Source organism: Anabrus simplex, chromosome 12, assembly GCF_040414725.1.
Source record: "Anabrus simplex isolate iqAnaSimp1 chromosome 12, ASM4041472v1, whole genome shotgun sequence".
In the NCBI taxonomy this organism is placed as follows: Eukaryota; Metazoa; Arthropoda; class Insecta; order Orthoptera; family Tettigoniidae; genus Anabrus; species Anabrus simplex.
In genome coordinates this window covers 77,675,662-77,698,891 of record NC_090276.1, presented here as the reverse complement: position 1 = coordinate 77,698,891, position 23,230 = coordinate 77,675,662, and the positions used below count along the sequence as shown (strand labels likewise).

Sequence of the window (23,230 nt, the reverse complement as noted above, 5' to 3'; positions counted from 1 at the left end):
GTGCTTGACCCGACTAATAACTGTTGGTCCCTTGGGACTTCCAGCTTGTACCTCATCTGTATGTGCTTGCAGCACAACCCATTGAAGTCAGTGTTTGTGCATTTTCTCCTGGATGAGCAGAAAGTGATATTGTTGAAAACTCAGTCCAATCTACTGACAGTGACAAACTTTCTTAGCATCTTTGTTTCCACAATGCTTCATAACAGGTCTTCATATTTCAGGTGACTTTTCCTCCAGCAATCACAAGTGATACCATTCTTCATTATTTTATCCCAGCACAATTAATTCTTTGATAAGTTGCCCATCATCAGCAGTCAGGATTTAAGATAATTTAACTCTAGAATTAGGAAAGTGATGCAGCCAACTAGAGGGAATAATATACTGGATGTGGTGCTGATAAAACCAGTTGAGCCCTATAGAGTAACCAAAGTAATAGATTGTTATTAGTGATCATGAGCTGTTTTTGTCGTAGTTAAAAATAAATGTGATAAAAAGCAAGGCCTTAATGTAGGACTATTATGCTGTACCATATGGCTGGGCTGATAAAGCAGGCATGGGGGAGTTTTTAAAAAGTAACAATGATCGGTTGAAAACGGTGATTAAAAATGTAAACAGACTGTGGGATGGGTTTAAAGCAATTGTTAAGGAATGTGAAAAAAGGTTTGTACCTTTAAGCGTGGTAAGGAATGGTAAAGATCCACTATATTATAACAGGGAAGTAAAGAGACTAAGAAGGAGGTGGAGATTGGAAAGAAATAGAAATGGCTGTGGAAGTAAGGAGAAATTGAAGGAACTTACTAGGAAATTGAATCTAGCAAAGTAGTCAGCTAAGGATAACATGATGGCAAACATTATTGGCAGTCATAAAAATTTTGGTGAAAAATGGAAGGGTATGTATAGGTACTTTAAGGCAGAAGCAGAGGAGGTTACTAATACTAAAGAAGTATTAAAATTTACCTATGACAACAATGACATTTACCGTAAGATACAAAAGTTAAAAACTAGAAAAGCAGCTGGAATTAATAACGCTTCAGGCGATATACTAAAGACCATATCTGAAGTACCTATTTGATTATTGTTTGCATGAAGGAGGTATACCAAATGAATGGAGAGTTGCTATAGTAGCCCCTGTGTACAAAGGAAAGGGTGATAGATTATAAAGCTGAAAATTACAGGCCAGTCAGTTTGACATGCATTGCATGTAAGATTTGGGAAAGCATTCTTTCTGATTATATTAGACATGTTTGCAAAATTAATAACTGGTTTGTTAGAAGGCAGTTTGGGTTTAGGAAAGGTTATTCCACTGAAGCTCAGCTTGTAGGATTCCGGCAATATATAGCAGATATTTTAGATTCAGGAGGTCCAATGGACTGTATCGCGACTGACCTGTCTAAGGCATCTGTCAAGGTAGATCATGGGAGACTACTGGCAAAAATGAGTGCAATTGGACCTGACAAAAGAATGACTGATTGGGTGGCTATGTTTCTAGAAAGATCTCAGATAATTAGAATAGGCAAGGCTTTATCTGTCCCTGTAATAATTAAGAGGGTAATTCCTCAAGGGAGTATTACTGGACCGTTATGTTTTCTTATATATATATAAAGGATATGAGTAAAGGAGTGGAATCAGAGGTAAGGCTTTTTGCAGATGATGTTATTCTGTCATCATCATCATCATCATCATCATCATCACCACCACTTCCCTTTATCCAGCTGTAGCCGGGTAGGGGCAAATATGGTTCCTCTCCACTTTCTTCGGTCTTTCCACCACTCCTCCTCCAACACTGTGTCCCAGTCCAGGTTTCTTTCTATAATGCTGCATTGGATGGTATCCTTCCATCTCAATCGTGGTCGTCCACGGCCTCTCCTTCCTTGGATTTGGATTTCCATCACCTTTTTTGGCATTCTTTCGTCGCTCATTCGCTTTATATGCCCAAACCATCTTAGTCGGCTCTTCTCTATTCTATCATTCATTTTTTCCACTCCAATTTCTTCCCGGATTTTCTCATTCCTTATTTTGTCTCTTCTACTCTTCTGTATCGTACTCCTCAAGAACTTCATTTCGGCTGCCTGTATTCGACTCTCATCCTTCTTTGTCATTGTCCAAGTTTCTGCTCTGTAAGTTGTTATGGGTACGTAATACATCTTGTACATAGTATCCTTTGCTTCTGTTGGCACATCTTTGTCCCATAACATGTTTCTTACACTATGATAGAAACAACTTCCAGGTTGATTCATTTTACTAATCTCAGCATCCAGTCGAGCATTCTCCATTAATTCACTCCCCAGGTATTTAAACGTTTCCACTACTTCCAGGTGCTTGTCTGCAAGTCTAATCTGACCTTTCCCTTCTTTCTCCCCTCTAGTCATAACAAGAGTTTTACTCTTTTCTACACTTATTTTCAATCCACATTCTTCAATCTTCCCATTCACCACATTCAGCTGTTCTTGAACCTTTCTGTCGTCTTCTCCCCAAATCACAATATCATCTGCAAATAACATCATGTTCATTTCTCTTCCTCCATATGCTGCTTTTGCTGTTCTCATGATGTCATCCATTACTATTGTAAACAGGATTGGTGATAGAACACTTCCCTGTCTCAGCCCACTAGTTATTTTGAACCAACTTGTCCTGCCAACTTGTGTTTGCACGCAACTACAACATTCCTTATACAATGCCATGATCATTTTTATTAATCCCTGTCCAATTCCTTTTTGCACCAGACTGTCCCAAACTTTCGTCCTGGGGACACTGTCATATGCCTTTTCAATGTCAATGAATGTCATCACCATATCATTCCCGTACTCCCAATGCTTTTCCATTAGTTGTCTCATAATGAAAATGGGCTCTATTGTTGACCTTCCACTTCTGAAACCAAACTGATTTTCCTGTATCTGATTCTCAACCCTCAACCTTATTCTACTTTCCAGTATCCTTTCCATTATCTTAGCAACATGGGATATTAGAGTAATTCCCCTGTAGCTCTTCAAAACGTTCTTATCACCTTTCTTGAAAATTGGGATGATTATTCCTTTTGGCCAATCCTCAGGGAGCTCCTTATTCCCCCAGACATTCCTGAGAACCCGATATGACCACTGCAGGCCTACAGCTCCAGATGCCTTTATCATCTCCACTGAAATTTCATTTATTCCAGCAGTTTTTCCATTCTTCATCTTTCTTACTGCCATTTCAATTTCATTCATTGTAATTTCTTTATCCATTTCTTCATCAACTAATTGCCTTTCCTGGTCGTCCATTCAATGACTGTCATCCGTTTTTATGTTCAGCAGCTTCTGAAAATACTCTCTCCATCTATTTCTTATTTCTTCTGGCTTTGTTAAAATTATGCCACCTTCATCCTTCACAAATCTGGTGTTTACTTGATCTCTCTTTCTGTTTCTTAAGATACCATACAGTAATTTCTGTGTGAATAAGGCCCAGCTTTTCCTCTTTTCTTCCTCCACTACTTTCTTGGCCAAATTTTTTGCCTCCACATATTTTCTTCTACTTTCTTTTCTTTTTTTTTTTTTTTTTTTTTTGCTAGGGGCTTTACGTCGTACCGACACAGATAGGTCTTATGGCGACGATGGGATAGGAATGGCCTAGGAGTTGGAAGGAAGCGGCCGTGGCCTTAATTAAGGTACAGCCCCAGCATTTGCCTGGTGTGAAAATGGGAAACCACGGAAAACCATCTTCAGGGCTGCCGACAGTGGGATTCGAACCCCCTATCTCCCGGATGCAACCTAACAGCCACGCGCCTCTACGCGCACGGCCAACTCGTCCGGTCTTCTACTTTCTTCAGTCTTCGATGTTTTCCATGCTTTTCATGCCATGTTATTCTGTATAGAGTAATAAATAAGTTAAAAGATTGTGAGCAACTGCAAAATGACCTGGATAATGCTGTGGGATGGACAGTAGGCAATGGTATGATGATAAATGGGGTTAAAAGTCAGGTTGTGAGTTTCACAAATAGGAAAAGTCCTCTCTGTTTTAATTACTGTGTTGATGGGGCGAAAGTTCTTTTGGGGTTCATAGTAAGTATCTAGGTGTTAATATAAGGAAAGATCTTCATTGGGGTAATCACATAAATATGATTGTAAACAATGGGTACAGATCTCTGCACATGGTTATGAGGGTATTTAGGGGTTGTAGTAAGGATGTAAGGGAGAGGGCATGTAAGTCTCTGGTAAGACCCCAACTAGGGTATGGTTCCATTGTATGGGACCCTCACCAGGATTACTTGATTCATGAACTGAAAAAAATCCAAAGAAAAACAGCTCGATTTGTTCTGTGTGATTTCCAACAAAAGAGTAGCGTTACAAAAATATTGTGAAGTATGGGCTGGGAAGACTTGGGAGTAGGGAGATGAGCTGCTCGATGAAACGGTATGTTACATGTAATAAATTTCATGTTTGGTCCTTATTGAATGTTTATATATTAAGTTAAAACAAATCAAGTATAAGAATACTTAAAATTTATACATTACAATCAATTGGGACATGTTTCGCCCTTATTGTGGGCATCCTCCGCCAAATCCTTTTTCCCGAAATCAGAGATCGTCTGGATTCTGATATTCTCATAATAATTTATCTTAACACTTGATTGTAAGAATACTGTGTGTTAACAAATACATTTTGGGCCGACGACCTTCGATGTTAGGCCCCTTTAAACAAGCAGCAAGCAACAAATACATCTTAGTCAAAACTATACTAACAGTCAAAGCAAATTATTAAAATTAAGTGATGCTGCTCCTGAAACAGTCATTTTTCTTATAGTTAGGTACCTACTGTTCTGTCTTTTTAAGACAATGTTCGTAGATAAGAAACACAAAACACTTGTATGCACAAAAAAACACGTAAGGGCACTTACGTATAATCATAGGAAAATGCATAATTTAGATATAAATTAATCAGGTGTAATCTAAAATACTAGTTGTCTGACAACATCTAATCGATCTGCAATTTTGGGGAAAAGGATTTGGCAGAGGATGCCCACAATAAGGGCGAAACATGTCCCAATTGATTGTAATGTATAAATGTTAAGCATTCTTATGAATGTAATGTATTGAGAAGGTTGACCATATAATAAACTCGATTTGTTTTAACTTAATAAGTGGTATGTTACGAACTGCCAGCAGAGAGATGGCGGGGAATGACATTAGTAGACGAATAAGTTTGAGTGGTGTCTTTAAAGGTAGGAGAGATCACAGTATGGAATTCAAGAGGACAAGTTGGGGCAAATATTCATTTATAGGAAGGTGTGTTAGGGATTGGAATAACTTACCAAGGGAGATGTTCAATAAATTTCCAATTTCTTTATAATCATTTAAGAAAAGGCTAGGAAACAATAGATAGGGAATCTGCCACGTGGGCGACTGCCCTAAATGCAGATCAGTATTGATTGATAGGATGTTAAACTCTCTACAGGTAACCATTTTGTAAGGAAATTACATGGTTAAATATTTGTTTGCTATTAAGCTATGTCATCAAGGGAGATGTTCAATAAATTTCCAATTTCTTTGCAATCATTTAAGAAAAGGCTAGGAAACAATAGATAGGGAATCTGCCATGTGGGCGACTGCCCTAAATGCAGATCAGTATTGATTGATAGGATGTTAAACTCTCTACAGGTAACCATTTTGTAAGGAAATTACATGGTTAAATATTTGTTTGCTATTAAGCTATGTCATCACCCTAAAGCTAGTGGCTTGTTGATAATGAAGATAGTATATATAACATTTTAAATTGGATAAGAAAGAAGTGTGATATGGTTCTAGTACACATGTTAGTGGCAACTTTGGGATTATCACTACTTTATGCCCCACATACATATTGTGAAAAAAAAAAAGAACATAATGAAAATACAATTAATTAATAACGTATAAAACAGAGTAAACACACAATGTGGAGATGGAAATTAAAAATGAAGTGGCGTATGGCTTTTAGTGCCGGGAGTGTCCGAGGACATGTTCAGCTCGCCAGGTGCAGGTCTTTTGATTTGACACCCGTAGGCGACCTGCGCGTCGTGATGAGGATGAAATGATAATAAAGACGACACATACACCCAGTCCCCATGCTGGGGAAATTAACCAAGGATGGTTAAAATTCCCAACCCTGCCGGGAATCGAACCCGGGACCCCTGTGACCAAAGGCCAGCACGCAAACCATTTAGCCATGGAGCCGGACATGTAGAGATGGAGAGAGAAGTGAACAATAAAAAAAGAGCAAGAAAAGTACAAAAAAAAATAATGAAGACATGAACTCAGCTAGGGTATCCAATTGTTGTAGGTAGTCACACTTCTGTGTGGGCACCTGAAGGTGATGTGTCCCACTGTCTGGAATTCTTCCATGTAGTTGCAGCTTGGAGAAGACTGTGGGTGCCAGGATTGCAGTACAGAGGCACTTCTACTGTGCCCAGTGCGCATTCTGTTAAAAAAAAAAAAAACCATGCAATCCACACAAGGTGAAATCTGGGCAGGAGCCGTGTAGGGTTGGGGGCCTTTGAAGTTCATTCTTTATCCAAGGTTCACATTCCAGGCTTATTTTCTTTGATGAATTTTTCAGCCAGCAGCAGTGAAGGGTGTCAGGTTGATGTAGCAGACAGTATACTGTACAGTGTCATCAATAGTACTTGTGTGTTTTGGGATCAGCTTCAATGTCCTTGCTAGGATTTCATTAATTCAAAAGTTGAAATGAATTACATACACTAAATGAAATATAAATTACACTCATTATGCTAACAGAGCTAAATTGCCTAAAGCTCGTCAAGTGCAGTTATCAACTCAGTAATGTCTTTCTTACACTTGAAGGGCCTCAGAATGTCATGTTATCTGTTAGCAGATGTAGTGGTGACTAACTGAAGATACTGAAACAAGTTGGTAAATCAATGTTGACAGTTCATCTCTCACAACAGCTCTTTGCCATCATCGTGGGTTGTTCTGATTCCTTGTGGGTCTGATGTTGCAGCTAAATTAAACAGTCCTACTGTGAACAAGTGTGGTGCACTTTAAACTTACATTCTCGATCTTGTAATGCAGAATGTTGGCCATGTACGACGGCAGGTAAGTGATCTGGCCAAAAAAATTCCATCCAATACCCAGGTGCATGATCGCACAAGCCCAGAGTCCAGGCGTGGAGAGCACAGCCTTCCAGGGGATAGGGAGGTTCTTCTGAAAGATAAGTACAGTCCATCAGCAGAGGAACACCCAGTTCTCCTCAAGCCTGATCAGCTTCATCAAGAGGACAGTCTTTGACATCTTCAGGAGAAAGTTGGATAGAGACAGAAGATGGTAACAGACTAGGAACACAGGGCAATATAAGCAGTGGAAAGGAGCAAACAAACAAGTGATTAACCATATTCTGTACTGTATAGAAAGATGCTGAAGCTTCCTCTTTATTTTTATTCTTCATGGAATTTAGGTGTTTGCATGTCCATGATACCCTAATTACATCTGTCAGAGTCTCTATTTCAACGCCATACAAAAAGAGCAGTGAACATTTGTGTTCATTCTTATCTCATGGCTTTTGGGTTTGGAAATAGTCTTTATTTATTAAACCATAAGGATTTTATTCACAACAGAACATATATTTGTTCCCGCTACCTTTCTTACCTGAATAACCGAATTTGACAGCTATTTACGACGTGATGTGTATTAGGATACGTCAAAAAGAATTGCGTCCAAATTTCGTCTTTCAAATTTTTGTCATACTTTTGAATATTTCAGGCTTGAAAACATCCTCGTACTACAATGTACTTTTATTCGCCCATAATTGAAGGGCTCCAGAGTGACTTGTCTCGTGAAATCATAACTTTTACAAAAGAGAAATTATAAATAAGTTGTAAAGTTGGAATACTGCTTCTTTCATTTACTGGTAATTTAAATATGCGTGGGGAAAAACTCAGTGATGTGATTAGTGGAACTGGAATCACATGACTGGGCGAACTGGCCGTGCAGTTAGGGACACGTAGCTGTGAGCTTGCATCCAGGAGATAGTGGGTTCGAACCCCAATGTCGGCAGCCCTGAGAATGGTTTTCTGTGGTTTCCCATTTTCACACCAGGCAAATGCTGGGGCTGTACTTTAATTAAGGCCACGGCTGTTTCCTTCCCAGTCCTAGCCCTTTCCTACCCATCGTCGCCATAAGACCTATCTGTGTCAGTGCGACGTAAAAAGGAATCACATGAGCAGGATTTAAATAATTTTCACATTAAACCTTTTTTTACTACTGCACTGTATTAAAGAGAAAAACAGCTTCATATTCTTTCATAACACAAGAAGCGATATATTCACAATTTGAACATTTCAAATGGATAAAAAACGTTTTTATTGCCATAATGACCTTTCAGAATAATTTATTATATTTTTTGAATAGATTGCACCATTTATTAAGAAAAATATAAATACCAGTAATGCAGTAAAGTAGAACTAGAAGTAAGAATATAGCATATTGCTAGTTACTAGGATATGGAGAACTCAGTACCACGGGTATGAGAAATACGTACCTTGTTATAAAATGTGTCACTTACACCAAGCTTCTCTTTCTTTACTTTGTTACACAGAGCACCTCTCTCTAGTAATGTAATATATTGTTTGGAATAGTTTGGCAAGGAACTAACTGATTTTGAATTAATGAAAATAGTTTGTCAGTGATTTTAAAGTCCTTTCTTGACTTCATAAGCAATTTAACAGCATGCTTCCAGTAAGAAACATGCCAGTCCCTGCTATGAACTTTGGAAAACATATATTCCTCTGGCAGAAGTAGCAGTTCAGTTTTCCTAAGTATTTTCTCCCATAGGTAAATAACTATGACCATTTCACAATTAATGTTATGATCATCAGAAAGCTTACTGAACACTGCCAACAGTGTATAATTTTTATAATTTTTCTTTCTTAATTTCTTTCTTTTAACTACAGAACTTATTCAAATGACGAAAATGTGCTGCAAACCTGTGCACTTCCTCTAATCCTGTATAGAATCACCTGTCATTTAGATTTTGTGCTGACTTAGCAGCATAATGTCTGACAGTGTATGTATGATCAAGCCTTGTCCTGTTTCTTTATGGAGTTGAGTATGAAATTTTTCAAATTTCTACAATGTTCAGCACAGGGTGCCACCAGCTATACTTCCCATGCAGCTGTGGAAAACCATTTATAATAAAAATGTATGTCCGTGTACCTTCTTCTCAGTGGCTCCTATGGAGGACTGAATGTAGATCTTCTCTTCTTCGGTGATCCTGGGATGTTGTTCGGGAGAGTCGTAGACAAGGAACAGCCAGGGAATATACCAGACAACTCCCAGAGCTCCAAACACGTAGAACACAAGAGGCCAGCCACCGGCCAGTGGCAGGTCGCTCAGGAATCCTGACAGCGGCATGCAGATGACAGTTCCCAGATAGCTCCCTGAAACATCAAGAAACATCATTCTCTTCAACACATGTCCATTTGCATGGGAAAATTCTCTTCTTTACCACACTTGACAACATTCAGTTTAAACTTTCAAGACAGGTATAGAAAGATAGGAAGAGGAAAAGGATCAGATAAACAGTGTGGTCAGGAGAAGAGGACAATCTTCACATACATGGACATTCTCATCATCAATCTCACTTGTTCCCAGCACCTGATCATCTCCAAGACGGCAGACATCAATAGTCCTTGAGGGCCATCATGACAGATCTTCAGTCATGATAGGGCAAGTGTGGATAAATGCACGAAAAGGGAAGAAACATACAATGAAAATGTATACATGAGGAAAAGACTAGGAATGTAGGACAATATACGAAAGGAACAAAATCGTCAAGGTGCCCCTCAGTGAGTGATGAAGCTCATCAGGGGCTGAGGAGATGATCTGGGATAGACTGTCCTATTCTCCTGACCACACTGAGCCATTATCTTTCTATATATGAAGGGTCAGGGGAACGAATAGGTAGGTCAACTTCCTTCAGAATTCAGAAACACAACATTTTAATTTCAAAACATTACCAGATAAACAAATAAAAAGTTACAAAATCATATACTTTGAATAACTGAAATTCAAAATGTAGTAAATTGAATGCCCAGTATATTCTTCATAAAAGGAAAGAAAAATTCCACCTAATCAATACATTTATTTTCTTGTAAACTATTACAATCTAGGACCGGTTTCGACCCTTCATAGGTCATCCTCAGCTATATCAGAATCACATTTGCATTTCTATCTTATACCTCTGAAAGACCTTCATGATGTATTGTTTCATAATTTTCCAGTGAAAACTTATCTAAAAACTTACAAATTTCTAAGCGTTGTGTTAAAATTAAAAATTAAAATTACAAAACTTTGTCTATTATATACATGCCCTTGGGCTGACAGAATGCATACTTGGGTTGATTAAGCACGTATCTTAAGTATTGCTTATTCTGTTGAATCGAAACCCTTTTATACTTATGTACAATCGTGAATAGACTATCAGTAAAATTTGATAAATAAAGCTTGCGTGATAATTATAATAAAATATCATGTTACATCTTTATACCTTATTGCTGGAGTGATATTATTTTAGGCAAAATATAAATGCGTGTTAACCTCTATAAAATATTTTTACATAAACACACTAATGTACTTTAAAGTCTAATCATTGTACTTTAAAGTCTAAAATACTTATTGCTTGAATCTTGCGTTGTTATGTGGTAAAATATTATAACAATTTGTCTTGTATAACATCAGATATTGATAATGTTTGAATATGCCGTGTATGGTTGGCTTTTAAACCTAATGATTAAATGTCAGTTCCTTCTTGCATAAAATTACAAGTTTCATATTATGTTGATTATGCATTGTATAAAACATAAATGTCTATTAAATTGAATGCTTATCATTTACTACAGAAGTTTTAAAAAACACTTGAATGTCTAGTAATATAGTCAGTGTGTTTAGTGACACTGAAACGTGTTGGCCTTGATTCTTGCGTTATATTTCCATAATTTGCCTTTTCCTATATATGTCGAATGTTGAACTTTATAGGTTCCATTTGTATAACTGTGAAATGGATCAATATAAGCTTGATACGTGTTAAATTATGGAATATATGTATGATTCAGTTCTGGCCTAACTTCTGGAGTTTTCTCCCATCAAATGTCGTAAGACTGTGGTGGTTCCTTTCCCTTTTTTTTTTTTTAAGGCTGGTAAAGTCTGTAAGCCAAAATGAATGAAGTGAGTTAGATTTCAATAGAAGTGTAATATTGTGTGAATTTGTAAAGCCTGAATTAATTTACTTACTGCTGGATGTTTGAAATGCAAGTTTCTTGGCCGTTTGACGAGTAATGTACCTCGTACTGATGGTTCTAGTGTTGTCTGTTGTGAGAGGGGCGGAGGGATAAGTAGGGGAGGTTGTTACGTGTGTATGGGCGGAGTCACTGAGGTTCGCTGTCTGCGCCGTAGCTCGTGTATGACGTCGTCTGTTGACTATTTTGACGTAGTCGTTTTTTAAGATAGGAACGATTTTATTGAACAAAATATTAGTTTTTTCAGATAACTCATTTATGTTATAATTAGGATTTGCATACTGATCTAGTGTTATATATAATTCTTCACTTATATTAAGCAAAGGACCTTTAGGTTCTACATTTAATATTTTTAAATCGTTATTTATGTCCGTAAAATTGTGCTTATATTCATGCATATGTTGCCCTATTGCCGAGAAATGATTATGCCTAATTGCGTTTACGTGCTCATTATATCTAGTCGTGAAATTCCTGCCTGTACGCCCCACATAACTTGTTAAACAGTTGTTACATTCCATTCGGTAGACCCCTGATTGAAGATATTTGTTACTACTATTTACTGATTTGCTATTATATATGACATGCCTATTATTTTGTATAGTCTTAAATGCTATTTTAATGTTATGCTTCCTCAGAACATTGGTTAGTGAATATACGCCCGTATTATTGAAAGTGAAAGTTGCGTAATTTTTTCTGGGTTGATCTGTTTTCGTCAAAGTGGTGTTGGGTCGTGATTTGAACTTACGAATGATGGAATTAACCATTTCTTTTCTATAACCATTTTTTTGAGCTATTTCGTGAATTAGTTGTAGTTCATCTTTGAGATCTGCTTTTGACATCGGTATATTAAACGCTCTATAAATCATACTTTGATATGCTGCTTTTTTATGTGGATTAGGGTGATTAGAATCTATTTTTATGGTGTTTATTGTATGTGTAGGTTTCCGGTAAATTTTGAAGGTGAGATGTTTTTCGTGTCTAGTAACCGTTAGATCTAGGTAATTTACTCTCAGTTTTTAGATAAGTTTTCACTGAAAAATTATGAAACAATACATCATGAAGGTCTTTCAGAGGTATAAGATAGAAATGCAAATGTGATTCTGATATAGCTGAGGATGACCTATGAAGGGTCGAAACCGGTCCTAGATTGTAATAGTTTACAAGAAAATAAATGTATTGATTAGGTGGAATTTTTCTTTCCTTTTATGAAGATTGGTAAATGTCAATACGGAAAATGAAATTCATAAATCAAGATGCCCAGTATATTATCGCTAACTTGGTTGTGACAAAAAGTTGACCTTTCATATAAAATTGACTGATACTCATTTGTACTTAAAAACAGTGCCTTATACATGTGACAGGCTTTTTAATTATCCAAAGCTCAATTTGGTATGCAAGTTTGAACTAAAATCTTTTGTCCACAAGATCATGGCTGTTTACATACCAGAGAATATAATGGAGAAACGACTCCTCTCATTGGGCGGTGACCACTTGGAGATCATGGACTGCATAGCTGGAAATGTCACTCCCTGGAACAGGCACAAGGGACTGGATCACAAAACAAGACAATAGTGAACATGAGGTTACATAGAACAAAAATAAAATATTCATGTTAATCCCCAAACATAACAATTTTGTTATAAATATGGTCCAGAAACTTCAAATTTTGTAATTGCTGAAATGTAATATTTATTGTTAAGATATATTATGGAGAATTGTAATCTTCAATTTTCAAAATTATTCCCATATTGATTAAAAGAATCTACATTAAAGCCTCCAAAATATTTGTTGTTGTAAAAACAAAGGTAAGTTCTGTGAAATGCATTCATCAGTGATATTTTGTAAACTACCACCTTTAAAATTTGTCGATGACTGCTAAACATTTAAAGTGAAAAATAAGATATTTTCTGTAATAAATCACTTTCAAATGTTTGCTGCCATATGGTATGTATTGAGGCCCAGAATATACACAGAGCTACGTCACAGTCCTCACACACATATATCTCAATTCCCTTCTCGTTGTCTTCCCCTTTGTTCTATGACAGGAATATGTCTGAGAATTCAAAAAGTAAAACTCAAAATTGTAAGCTGTTACCTGCTTACCACCTTGGTGCTCAAAACATTCATTTACAGGCTATTAAGTTTATGTTGAGCTTGCCCAAATATTCTCAGGATTTTAAAGTCAAAATCTAGTTGCAGTGTGAATTAATGGTAGAAAGTTCTTGGTTGAAAGTAGACACATGGTTCACTTACTGAAATGCATCAACATGAAGATCAAGGCTACCCCTTCTTTTGAAATGTTGGCCTTACACAGCTCATCCGCTCACTAACAATAAGCTCAGAATGCAAGGTCAGCCAAGTACAAGGGAGTGCAGAATCAGCTTACTGAAAGGACTCGCTACAGTGCCTGAGCAGTTTGACCTATGCTGGCGACTTAGTTTTAATAGCAGACTATGCTGAAAGCCTGCAGTCTAATGTCTTGGAATTGGAAAGAGATGAGCAAGTATAATATGAAAATAAGCATTTCCGTTACCAGTAAACTTGTGTCCTTGTTCCGAGGTGCTGCAGCTCTTTTCAGGCACACCCCCAATGGAGGTGAGATGCGTGTACACTTTTATTCACATACCAGCCCTCCTGCCATTCTTTAATCTCTGGCAGTACCGGTATCAAATATGGCCCTCCCAGGAATAGTGCTAAACGTTTAGCTACAAAGGCAGGCATTTCCAAGACCAAACTGATATGATTGAATGTCAGATCATTTCACACTTTGGGTGTGTGTTCTTCGAGGATGGTGGTATAGTAAGTGAAATTGAAGCAAGGTGTAGCAATGATAGTGATAACAATGAAGTGAATTTGCAGATGAGAACTATAGCCAACTTTACTGTTCAGGATTGAAAGTTGGGTGGATTAGCAATATCATATACATTAGATGGATGCAACAAGCAAGGAAGTTTCATGAACTGACTGCTGGAAAAAACAATGGCAGGAGGGTATCTGCAATGAAAAGGTAAAGTAATATGAAAACTTTACAGAGATCCTAAAAGAACGAACTGGGATAGATATAGAGAAGTTCTAGGGCAGGCTGTACAAAAGATCCAAACGAATGTAAGGGGACAGAAGGAATTGGATGAGACAGTGGAACAATTAGAAGAGGCCATTTTAGCATCATACAATGATAACTGTCCCCTTAGAGAAAAGAAACCTGCCAAAATGAAGAAAGAGGTTAGAGCGTTGTATAAAAAACCATCAAGAGATGGCATGTGGAACGTATATCATAGGAAACTCACAGAGTATAACCTAGAAATATGAAGAGCAAAAAGAAACTCTTGGAGACTGTTTTGCGAGAAAGTGGAATCAAACACTGAAGCAGAAAAGCTCCAGAAGGTTCTTAAAACGATACATATAAATAAAATGGGTGCACTGGAAAAACCCGATGGAGCATACACTCAGACGGGAAAGGAGACGCTGGAGGTGTTGCTAGCTTTTCATTTTCCTAAGGATGAGGAAGTAGAAGGGGAAGAAATGGTTGAAACAGAGGCCAGATCACGAAGAGCGGATTGGAACTGTGCCAACCGATTAATTAAGCCTAACCATGTGAGGTGGGTAATCAACACGTTTCAGCCCATAAAGGCTCCGGGACCAGATGAGATACTCCTGATACTCCTGCAGGAAAGATGGGAGATAATCATCAAGGCCCTGACAGACCTTTTTAGAGCAAGCCTAGCTCTGGGGTACATGCTGAAATGATGGTCAAAAGCTAAAACGGTATTTATACTGAAGTCTGGAAGGGCAAACTATGCGCAAGCTAAAGCCTATAGACCATTATGCTTAAACTCCTTCATGCTAAAAGCAATGGAGAAAATAAAATCAAAATCAATCAATACTGATCTGCAATTAGGGCAGTCACCCAGGTGGCAGATTCCCTATCTGTTGTACTCCTAGCCTTTTCTTAAATGATTGCAATGAGATTGGAAATTTATTGAACATCTCCCTTAGTGAGTTATTCCAATCCCTAACTCCCCTTCCTATAAATGAACATTTGCCACAATTTGTCCTCTTAAATTCCAACTTTACCTTCATATTGTGATCTTTCCTACTTTTAAACACACCACTCAAACTTATTCGGCTACTAATGTCATTCCATGCCATCTCTTCGCTGACAGCTCGTAACATACCACTTAAAGTTAAAAAATAATGAAGGTGTTCATTAATAATAATAATAATTTTGTGTGGCTATTTCTAGCCGAGTGCAGCCTTTGTAAGGCAGACCCTCCGATAAGGGTGGGCGGCATCTGCCATGTGTAGGTAACTGCGTGTTATTGTGGTGGAGGATAGTGTTTTGTGTGGTGTGTGTGTTGCAGGGATGTTGGGGACAGCACAAACACCCAGTCCCCGGTCCATTGGAATTAACCAATCAAGGTTAAAATCCCCGACCCAGCCAGGAATCGTACCCGGGACTCTCTGAACCAAAGTCCAGTATGCTGACCATTCAGCCAAAGAGTCGGATAGGGGTGTTCATTAATCCACGTATTCAGTATTTTATTTCCAGTTATAGTGGTTACATAAACACAATAACACTTATTTGAGACATGTTTCGCCCTCTCTTCAGGCCATCTTAAGCCTAACATAATCTTCAAAATTACATATAATATTACAAATGCAAACTAAAAGATTAGCTTGTTATATGTACCAAATTTTAATAACTAGCTAATCTTTCAGCTTCTGTTTGTGATATTATATGTACTTTTGAAGATTATGTTAGGCTGAAGATGCCCTAAATTGAGGGCGTAACATGTCTCAAATAAGTGTTATTGTGTTTATGTAACCACTATAACTGGAAATAAAATATTGAATAGGTGGGTTAATGAACACCTTCATTATTTTTGAACTGTGAATTTTCATTACGGACCAAAAATGAGGTTTATAACATGTAACATACCACTTAGTCGAGCAACTTGTCTTCTTTCTCCCAGTTCTTCCCAGCCCAAACTTTGCAAAATTTTTGTAATGCTACTCTTTTTTCAGAAATCATCCAGAACAAATCAAGCTGCTTTTCTTTGGATTTCATCCAGTTCTTGAATCAAGTAATTCTGGTGGGGGGTCCAATACACTGGAACTTTTTTTTGCTAGTTGCTTTACGTCGCACCAATACAGATAGGTCTTATGGCGACGATGGGATATGAAAGGGCTAGGAGTGGGAAGGAAGCGGTCGTGGCGTTAATTAAGGTACAGCCCCAGCATTTGCCTGGTGTGAAAATGGGAAACCACGGAAAACCATTTTCAGGGCTGCCGACAGTGATACACTGGAACCATACACTAGTTGGGGTCTTACCAGAGACTTATATGCCATCTCCTTTACATCCTTACTACAACCCCTAAACACCCTCATAATCATGTGCAGAGATCAGTACCCTTTATTTACAATCCCATTTATGTGATTACCCCAATGAAGATCTTTCCTTATATTAACACCCAGATACTTACAATGATCCCCAAATGAAACTTTCACTCCATCAACGCAGTATTTAAAACTGAGAGGACTTTTCCTATTTGTGAAACTCACAACCTGACTTTTAACCCCGTTTATCAACATACCATTGACTACTGTCCATCTCACAACACTATCGAGGTCATTTTGCAGTTGCTCACAATCTTGTAACTTATTTATTACTCTATACAGAGCAACATCATCTGCAAAAAGCCTTACTTACCTCTGATTCCAGTCTTTTACTCATATCATTGATAAATATAAGAAAACATAAAGGTCCAATAATACTACCTTGAGGAATTCACCTCTTAATTATTACAGGGTCAGATAAAGCTTCACCTACTCTAATTCTCTGAGATCTATTTTCTAGAATTATAGCCACCCATTCAGTCACTCTTTTTCAAGTCCAATTGCACTCATTTCTGCCAGTAGTCTCCCATGATCCATCCTATCAAATGCTTTAGACAGGTCAATCGTGATACAGTCCATTTGGCCTCCTGAATCTAAGATATCTGCTATATCTTGCTGGAATCCTACAAGTTGAGCTTCAGTGGAACAACCTTTCCTAAACCCAAACTGTCTTCTATCAAACCAGTTATTAATTTTTCAAACATGTCTAATGTAATCAGAAAGAATGCCTTCCCAAAGCTTACATGCAATGCATGTTAAACTTACTGGCCTGTAATTTCCAGCTTTATGTCTATCACCCTTTCCTTTATACACAGGGGCTACTACAGCAACTCTCCATTCATTTGGTATAGTTCCTTCAACCAAACAATAATCAAATAAGTACTTCAGATATGGTACTATATCCCAACCCATTGTCTTTAACATATCCCTCGAAACCTTATCAATTCCAGCTGCTTTTCTAGTTTTCAATTTCAGTATCTTATTGTAAATGTCACTGTTATCATATGTGAATTTTAATACTTCTTTGGCATTAGTCACCTCCTCTATCTGGACATTATCCTTGTAACCAACAATCTTTACATACTGCTGACTGAATACTCTGTTTTTTGAAGATCCTCACATACACACTCCCCTTGTTCATTTCCCGGAATATCCTTCTTGGAACCTGTTTCTCCCTTATAGTACCTATACATAGGCCTACCCTTCCATTCTTCACTAAAATTTGCATGACTGCCAATTATGCTTGCCATCATGTTATCCTTACCTGACGTCTTTCCTAGATTCAATTTCGTAATAAGTTCCATCAATTTCTCCTTACTTCCACAGCCATTTCTAACTCTATTTCTTTCTAATGTGCACCTCCTTCTTAGTTTCTTTATTTCTCTATTATAATAAGGTGGGTCTTTACCATTCCTTACCACCTTTAAAGGTACAAACTTGTTTTCACATTCTTCAACAATTGCTTTAAACCCATCCCAGAGTCTGTTTACATTCTTATTTACCGATCATGTTAACTTTTTAACACATTGTTGTCGGGACGCGCGCTACTCCATTCTTTCTTGTGGACCGGCAACATAAGCACACCTGGCATGAGAAGTACGGTGAAATATAAATACATCTAAAATTTGTAAATGGTCCTAGGACTGTGTTTTCATCCTTATTTTTCCATCCATCAGCCTCACTGTCACTACTATCGCTGGGGTAGTCGGTCGCCCGCGCACCAATACGAAACTACGTTGATTAACACAGCCCGTCATTAGTGTGTTAAAAACTCCCTCATGCCTGATTTATCAGCCTAATAGTCCTACTTTTAAGACCTTCCTTTCTATCACATTTATTTTTAACTATGACAAAAAAAACTTCATGATCACTAATACCATCTATTACTTCAGTTTCTGTATAGAGCTCATCTGGTTTTATCAGCACCACGTCCAGGATATTTTTCCCTCTAGTTGGTTCCGTCACTTTCTGAATCAGCTGTCCTTCCCATATTAGCTTATTTGCCATCTGTTGGTCATGCTTCCTGTCGTTCACATTTCCTTCCCAATTGACATCTAGTAAATTCAGGTCTCCCGCTACAATCACATTCCTTTCCATGTAGTTTCCCACATAGCTGATCATCCTATCAAATAATTATGAATCCATGTCAGCGCTACTCTTTCCTGGTCTGTACACTCTAAAGACATCAAGTTGCCTATTATCTTTAGAAATGAGCCTTACACCTAGAATTTCATGTTTGTCATCTTTAACTTTTTTGTAGCTTACAAATTCTTCTTTCACCAGAATTAATACTCCCCCTCCCACCATTGCTATCCTATCTCTACAATACATGCTCCAGTTCCATAAGAAAATTTCTGCATCCATTATATTATTTCTCAGCTGTGATTCAACTCCTATTACAATATCTGGTAAATATATATCTATTAAATTACTTAATTCTATTCCTTTCTTTACAATACCTCTACAGTTCAACACTAACATTTTTATGCCATCCCTACTTGACTTCCAGATCTCTGTACCCTTATCAGTGCTCCCTAGACAACCCTGATTCCCTGAATGTACCTCCCTATTACCCTTCCAAACAAATTTCCTAATTTATACGTACCACTGCAGTTTAAGTGAAGGCCATCTGAGCGCAGATCCCTATCTCCTACCCACCCATTAGGATCTAGAAATTTCACTCCCAGTTTCCCACATACCCACTCCATAGTCTCATTTAAATCCCCAATCACCCTCCAGTCAGTATCCCTCCTACACAGTATTCCACTGATAACAATCTCCGCTTCCTTAAACTTCACCCATGCTGCATTTACCAGATCCCACACATCCCCAACTATGTTGGTACTTATACCAGGTTGCCTTACGTTGTTAGTACCAACGTGAAACACTACCACCATCTCCTTTCCCTCCTCTTTCTCTTCTACTTTTCTCAACATCTGCCTCAACCTAATTCCTGGATAACACTCTACCCTGTTTCCCTTTCCTCCACACACTTTCCCCACATGTCTAATGATAAATCCCCCATGACCAGAGCTTAAACCCTATCCACCTCATTTGATCCCATCCCCTCCTGGTCAGCCCTATCTTTCCTGATAGCTGTAGAAGCTACTTCCTCCTCCCTTTTCTCCCTCCCATGACCCTGTTTCATCTGTCTTTCCCTATCCTCTACCCTACATTTCCCTTTCCTACCTTTTCCCTTCCTCCTACTTACACACATCTCAGCAACAGTTCCCTGTTCCTCATCTTCCCTCTGTTGTTCTACCTGGAGTGGCTCATACCGATTTCTCACAGACACCTGTCTTGAATTCTGATCCTGAATAGAGCCCTTAGCCTGCAATGTCCTTCCCATTAGAACATTAGACCACCTGTCTTCTACAGTTACCCTCTTTTAAACCTGCTGTAACCTGTACATTGTTTAAGGGAGGCCTATCTTCCTTGCCGTCTTCTGTGAGAAAGCTAATTATCTCCCTCAAACTCTCCAACTCCTCCCTCATACTCCTCAGTGCCTCGCCACACCCACAGTTCCTACACTTGCACTCCTTAGCCATTCTTTATGGAAAAAATAAAAAGAAAAGGAAAAAACTTGCTTTGTGCAAAAAAAAAGACAAGAAAGAAATATTGTGTGGGATAGTACTCAAAGATTACACGACAATAAGGTAATTAATATACTATTACACTAGAATACTAGTTAGTCGTACTCTATTGTTATCCTACAACACCCTAACAGATATAAACTGCTGTTAATTACTGAATACCAAAAGGAATACACAAGAATTACACAATTCTATGCTGCAGTTAAGCCTATCCTAATCACAACAACAGAATTTTAGTAAGAGTTTCTACAGATACCTCTACTATATCAAACAAATATTTTACAATAATAAAATAAGCATGCTAATTTCTAATAAGATAATACTCGTATACTGCTGTACAGTACACTACAATAATTTTAAACTACATTCAGACGTATCATAACGGTACCACTTGTCACTACTAAGCACAAACAGAAATGAAAACTGCAAGTTTGAAATTTGCACGAACTACTGTACTCAAAGATTATCAACAAAGCTAAATGCTTAGACAGATTGTTATTAGTACTATGCTCTAATAGATACACACAAATATAGCACGTAAGATACTGTGCTATCTAAATATGATGTCCCCGTTAAAATTGGCGATATTACGAATATTTCAACGAGTGGAAAGCAAAAGGTTTATTGTCTGCTTGAAGCAGAAGCATATCATCTGGGAAGTTGTGGCGAGCTGAGAATGAGTTTTTTTTGTCGTTCAGAGGGGTGAGATTACCAGCGAGACTGTGCCAAGGTCAGGCCAAACCACGTGACTGCCTTCGCACGCGCACAACCCAGCTTGTTTCTGGAATAGTCTGCGCAAATTAAAGGAGACCATCAGCCAATTACCGTTCTCGCTGAAGAACACGCCTCCCTGGCTAATTAGATAAAAGGCCTTGCTTCGAGTGAATCGTTCTCTTAATGCTTGTTCTCTTAATGCTTTATGCGCTTATTCTGAAGCTCTCTCTGAATATATTCTTCGCTGTGTGAGACATCACGTTACCGGACCACGTGGAAGGAAAATTTTCAAGTCAAGTCGACGTCCGTTCTACCAGAATTTAGTCTGATATTTAGTGAATTCTGTGGAATAAAAACGCCTAGGAGCCAAGTTAAGTGTGACAGTGTAGACGAGCTGTTTATATTCTGCGTGTGTTTGTGCAAAATACTTAATTTTGTCATCTCAGTTACAGCTTGTGACCAGCGATCTACGGAAGACGTCTTAGAATTGAACATCTCAAGATGAAGAATTCCGCGACCACCGGCAACACAATTTCATCGAGGGACACCCGTTGCAGAGCCTCCATGGAGCTGTAAAAATGTAAGGCGTCTCTGGTAATTGGAAGGAGACTGGCCGGAGTATGCTGAAATAACTGGCTGTCGACGGGAATCGAACTTCACAAAAACTTGAGTACCTTTTTAATTTAATTTATCTGTCTTACCTTTTGTACAACTAGAGGTCTTTCTTCTTAAGTCGTAGATCTATTAGATTGCTGTAGTTAGTAATATTTCATTTTTCTACTTCTTAAGGTGTCGTGGTAGACTAGGTACGTGTGAATGAAATTTTGAAATCTATTAGAGTAGACATGTAGGTTGTCTTTGAATGATTTCCCATGCTTAAGGAGTTTCATGTTTAACAATCACTGACCACACGATAAATCTATTTTCCTTGTAATATTGAAAGTTACCGGACGGAAAATTTTCGTGTACATTTTGGGTGAATAGGGTCGAACCTAGCGTCTTTTAAGATCACTTGTTGTTTTTATGATGAAGTCATCTAATTTTACGATATTCCATGAGGATCAGTAGATGTAATAATCACTTAAATAATAATAATATTGACTAAAGATCGGGTAAAACAGAAGTAAATGCTCGTGAGCCATAAAACTACTGTAGAGTTCCTAAATGTGAGATGGAATGTGCTCTGTTCATGAAGGGTCTGGAATATGGCCTATCCTGAGGGATATTTGTTGTATAATTGAGCAATTGATGAATTAATGGTGATATTTGATTTATTCTTGTGTATTTGGAGCGCAAGATGGATTATAATTATTGGAGCACGTGTTGCGAGTGTATTTCACAAGTAGGAAGTAAAAATAACACGAGTAAGGCTCACGCTTGCGGTAAATTCAACCTGTAGCCCAAATGATGGTAGTGCTTATAGATTTTACTAGAATCTTCCATTATAATTTCATGAATTAGATGAACTTGCGTTGATATGTGAAATGTGTTTCTACCAAGTGATACCCATGACTTCGATCACTAGCCACCACTAATGAAGGAGAATTTCAGTACACGGATTACTTCTGCTAGACATTACGCGTCCCGACCACCAATAAAAATCATAAATAAATTTGCCAAATCAGGATTCGGTGTAAATAGTGTACATAAAAACGTGTTTCCCTAGTGTGAATGTGTGTGTGTGTAAATGTGTATATTTCTCTTGTGTCATGTTGATTTCATTTAATTTTGATCTGGTCACGCACTCGCTGTGACGCAGATCACACTCATCGTTGTGTGTCGCCTTAAGAAATAATTTCATGCCCTTAAGGGAAAGTTTAATTAAGTTAAGTCAAGGAAGACTAGGAAGGAATTTATTTTCTTAATTAGCGAGATTTAAAAGGAAAGATCATCTCGTTACTTTATGAAGGCACTCGATTTGTTAATAAAATTTATTTAACTAGCTCACACGTTGGTAATGTAAATTCCTAAATATCTGAAATACTTTAAGATTAATTTGAATAGAAATGAAATGCAAAGATCAGAGGTAGAAATTCATTAGCCGCATGACTGCTTTGAAACATTGTGAAAATAAGTCATTAATAATTAATTAAAAATCATTACTCTGAAATGCTAATGATGATCATTAGGTAAATGATGCAGTGGAAAATTAATAAGAACACGATCGTGTGACAATGAGACAGGTTAATTGAATGATAAGAAAATAATAATAATAATAATAATCAGAATAATTAATTAATTTTGAGAATTTTGGAAACAATTTTCATTT

The 23,230-nt window shown here is 37.7% G+C and overlaps 1 protein-coding gene across 1 annotated transcript in view; it reads right to left on the bottom strand.

The window, feature by feature from the left end:
• LOC136884359 (putative inorganic phosphate cotransporter) overlaps window positions 1–23,230 on the bottom strand; it is a 91,911-nt gene that overhangs the window by 32,419 nt on the left and 36,262 nt on the right. Inside the window, exons 5-7 of the mRNA XM_067156486.2 lie at window positions 12,701–12,785; window positions 9,176–9,399; window positions 7,016–7,168 (exon numbers count right to left, since the gene is read on the bottom strand). Coding sequence (XP_067012587.2) covers window positions 7,016–7,168; window positions 9,176–9,399; window positions 12,701–12,785 — 462 coding nt within the window. The remainder of the gene's footprint in view (window positions 1–7,015; window positions 7,169–9,175; window positions 9,400–12,700; window positions 12,786–23,230) is intronic.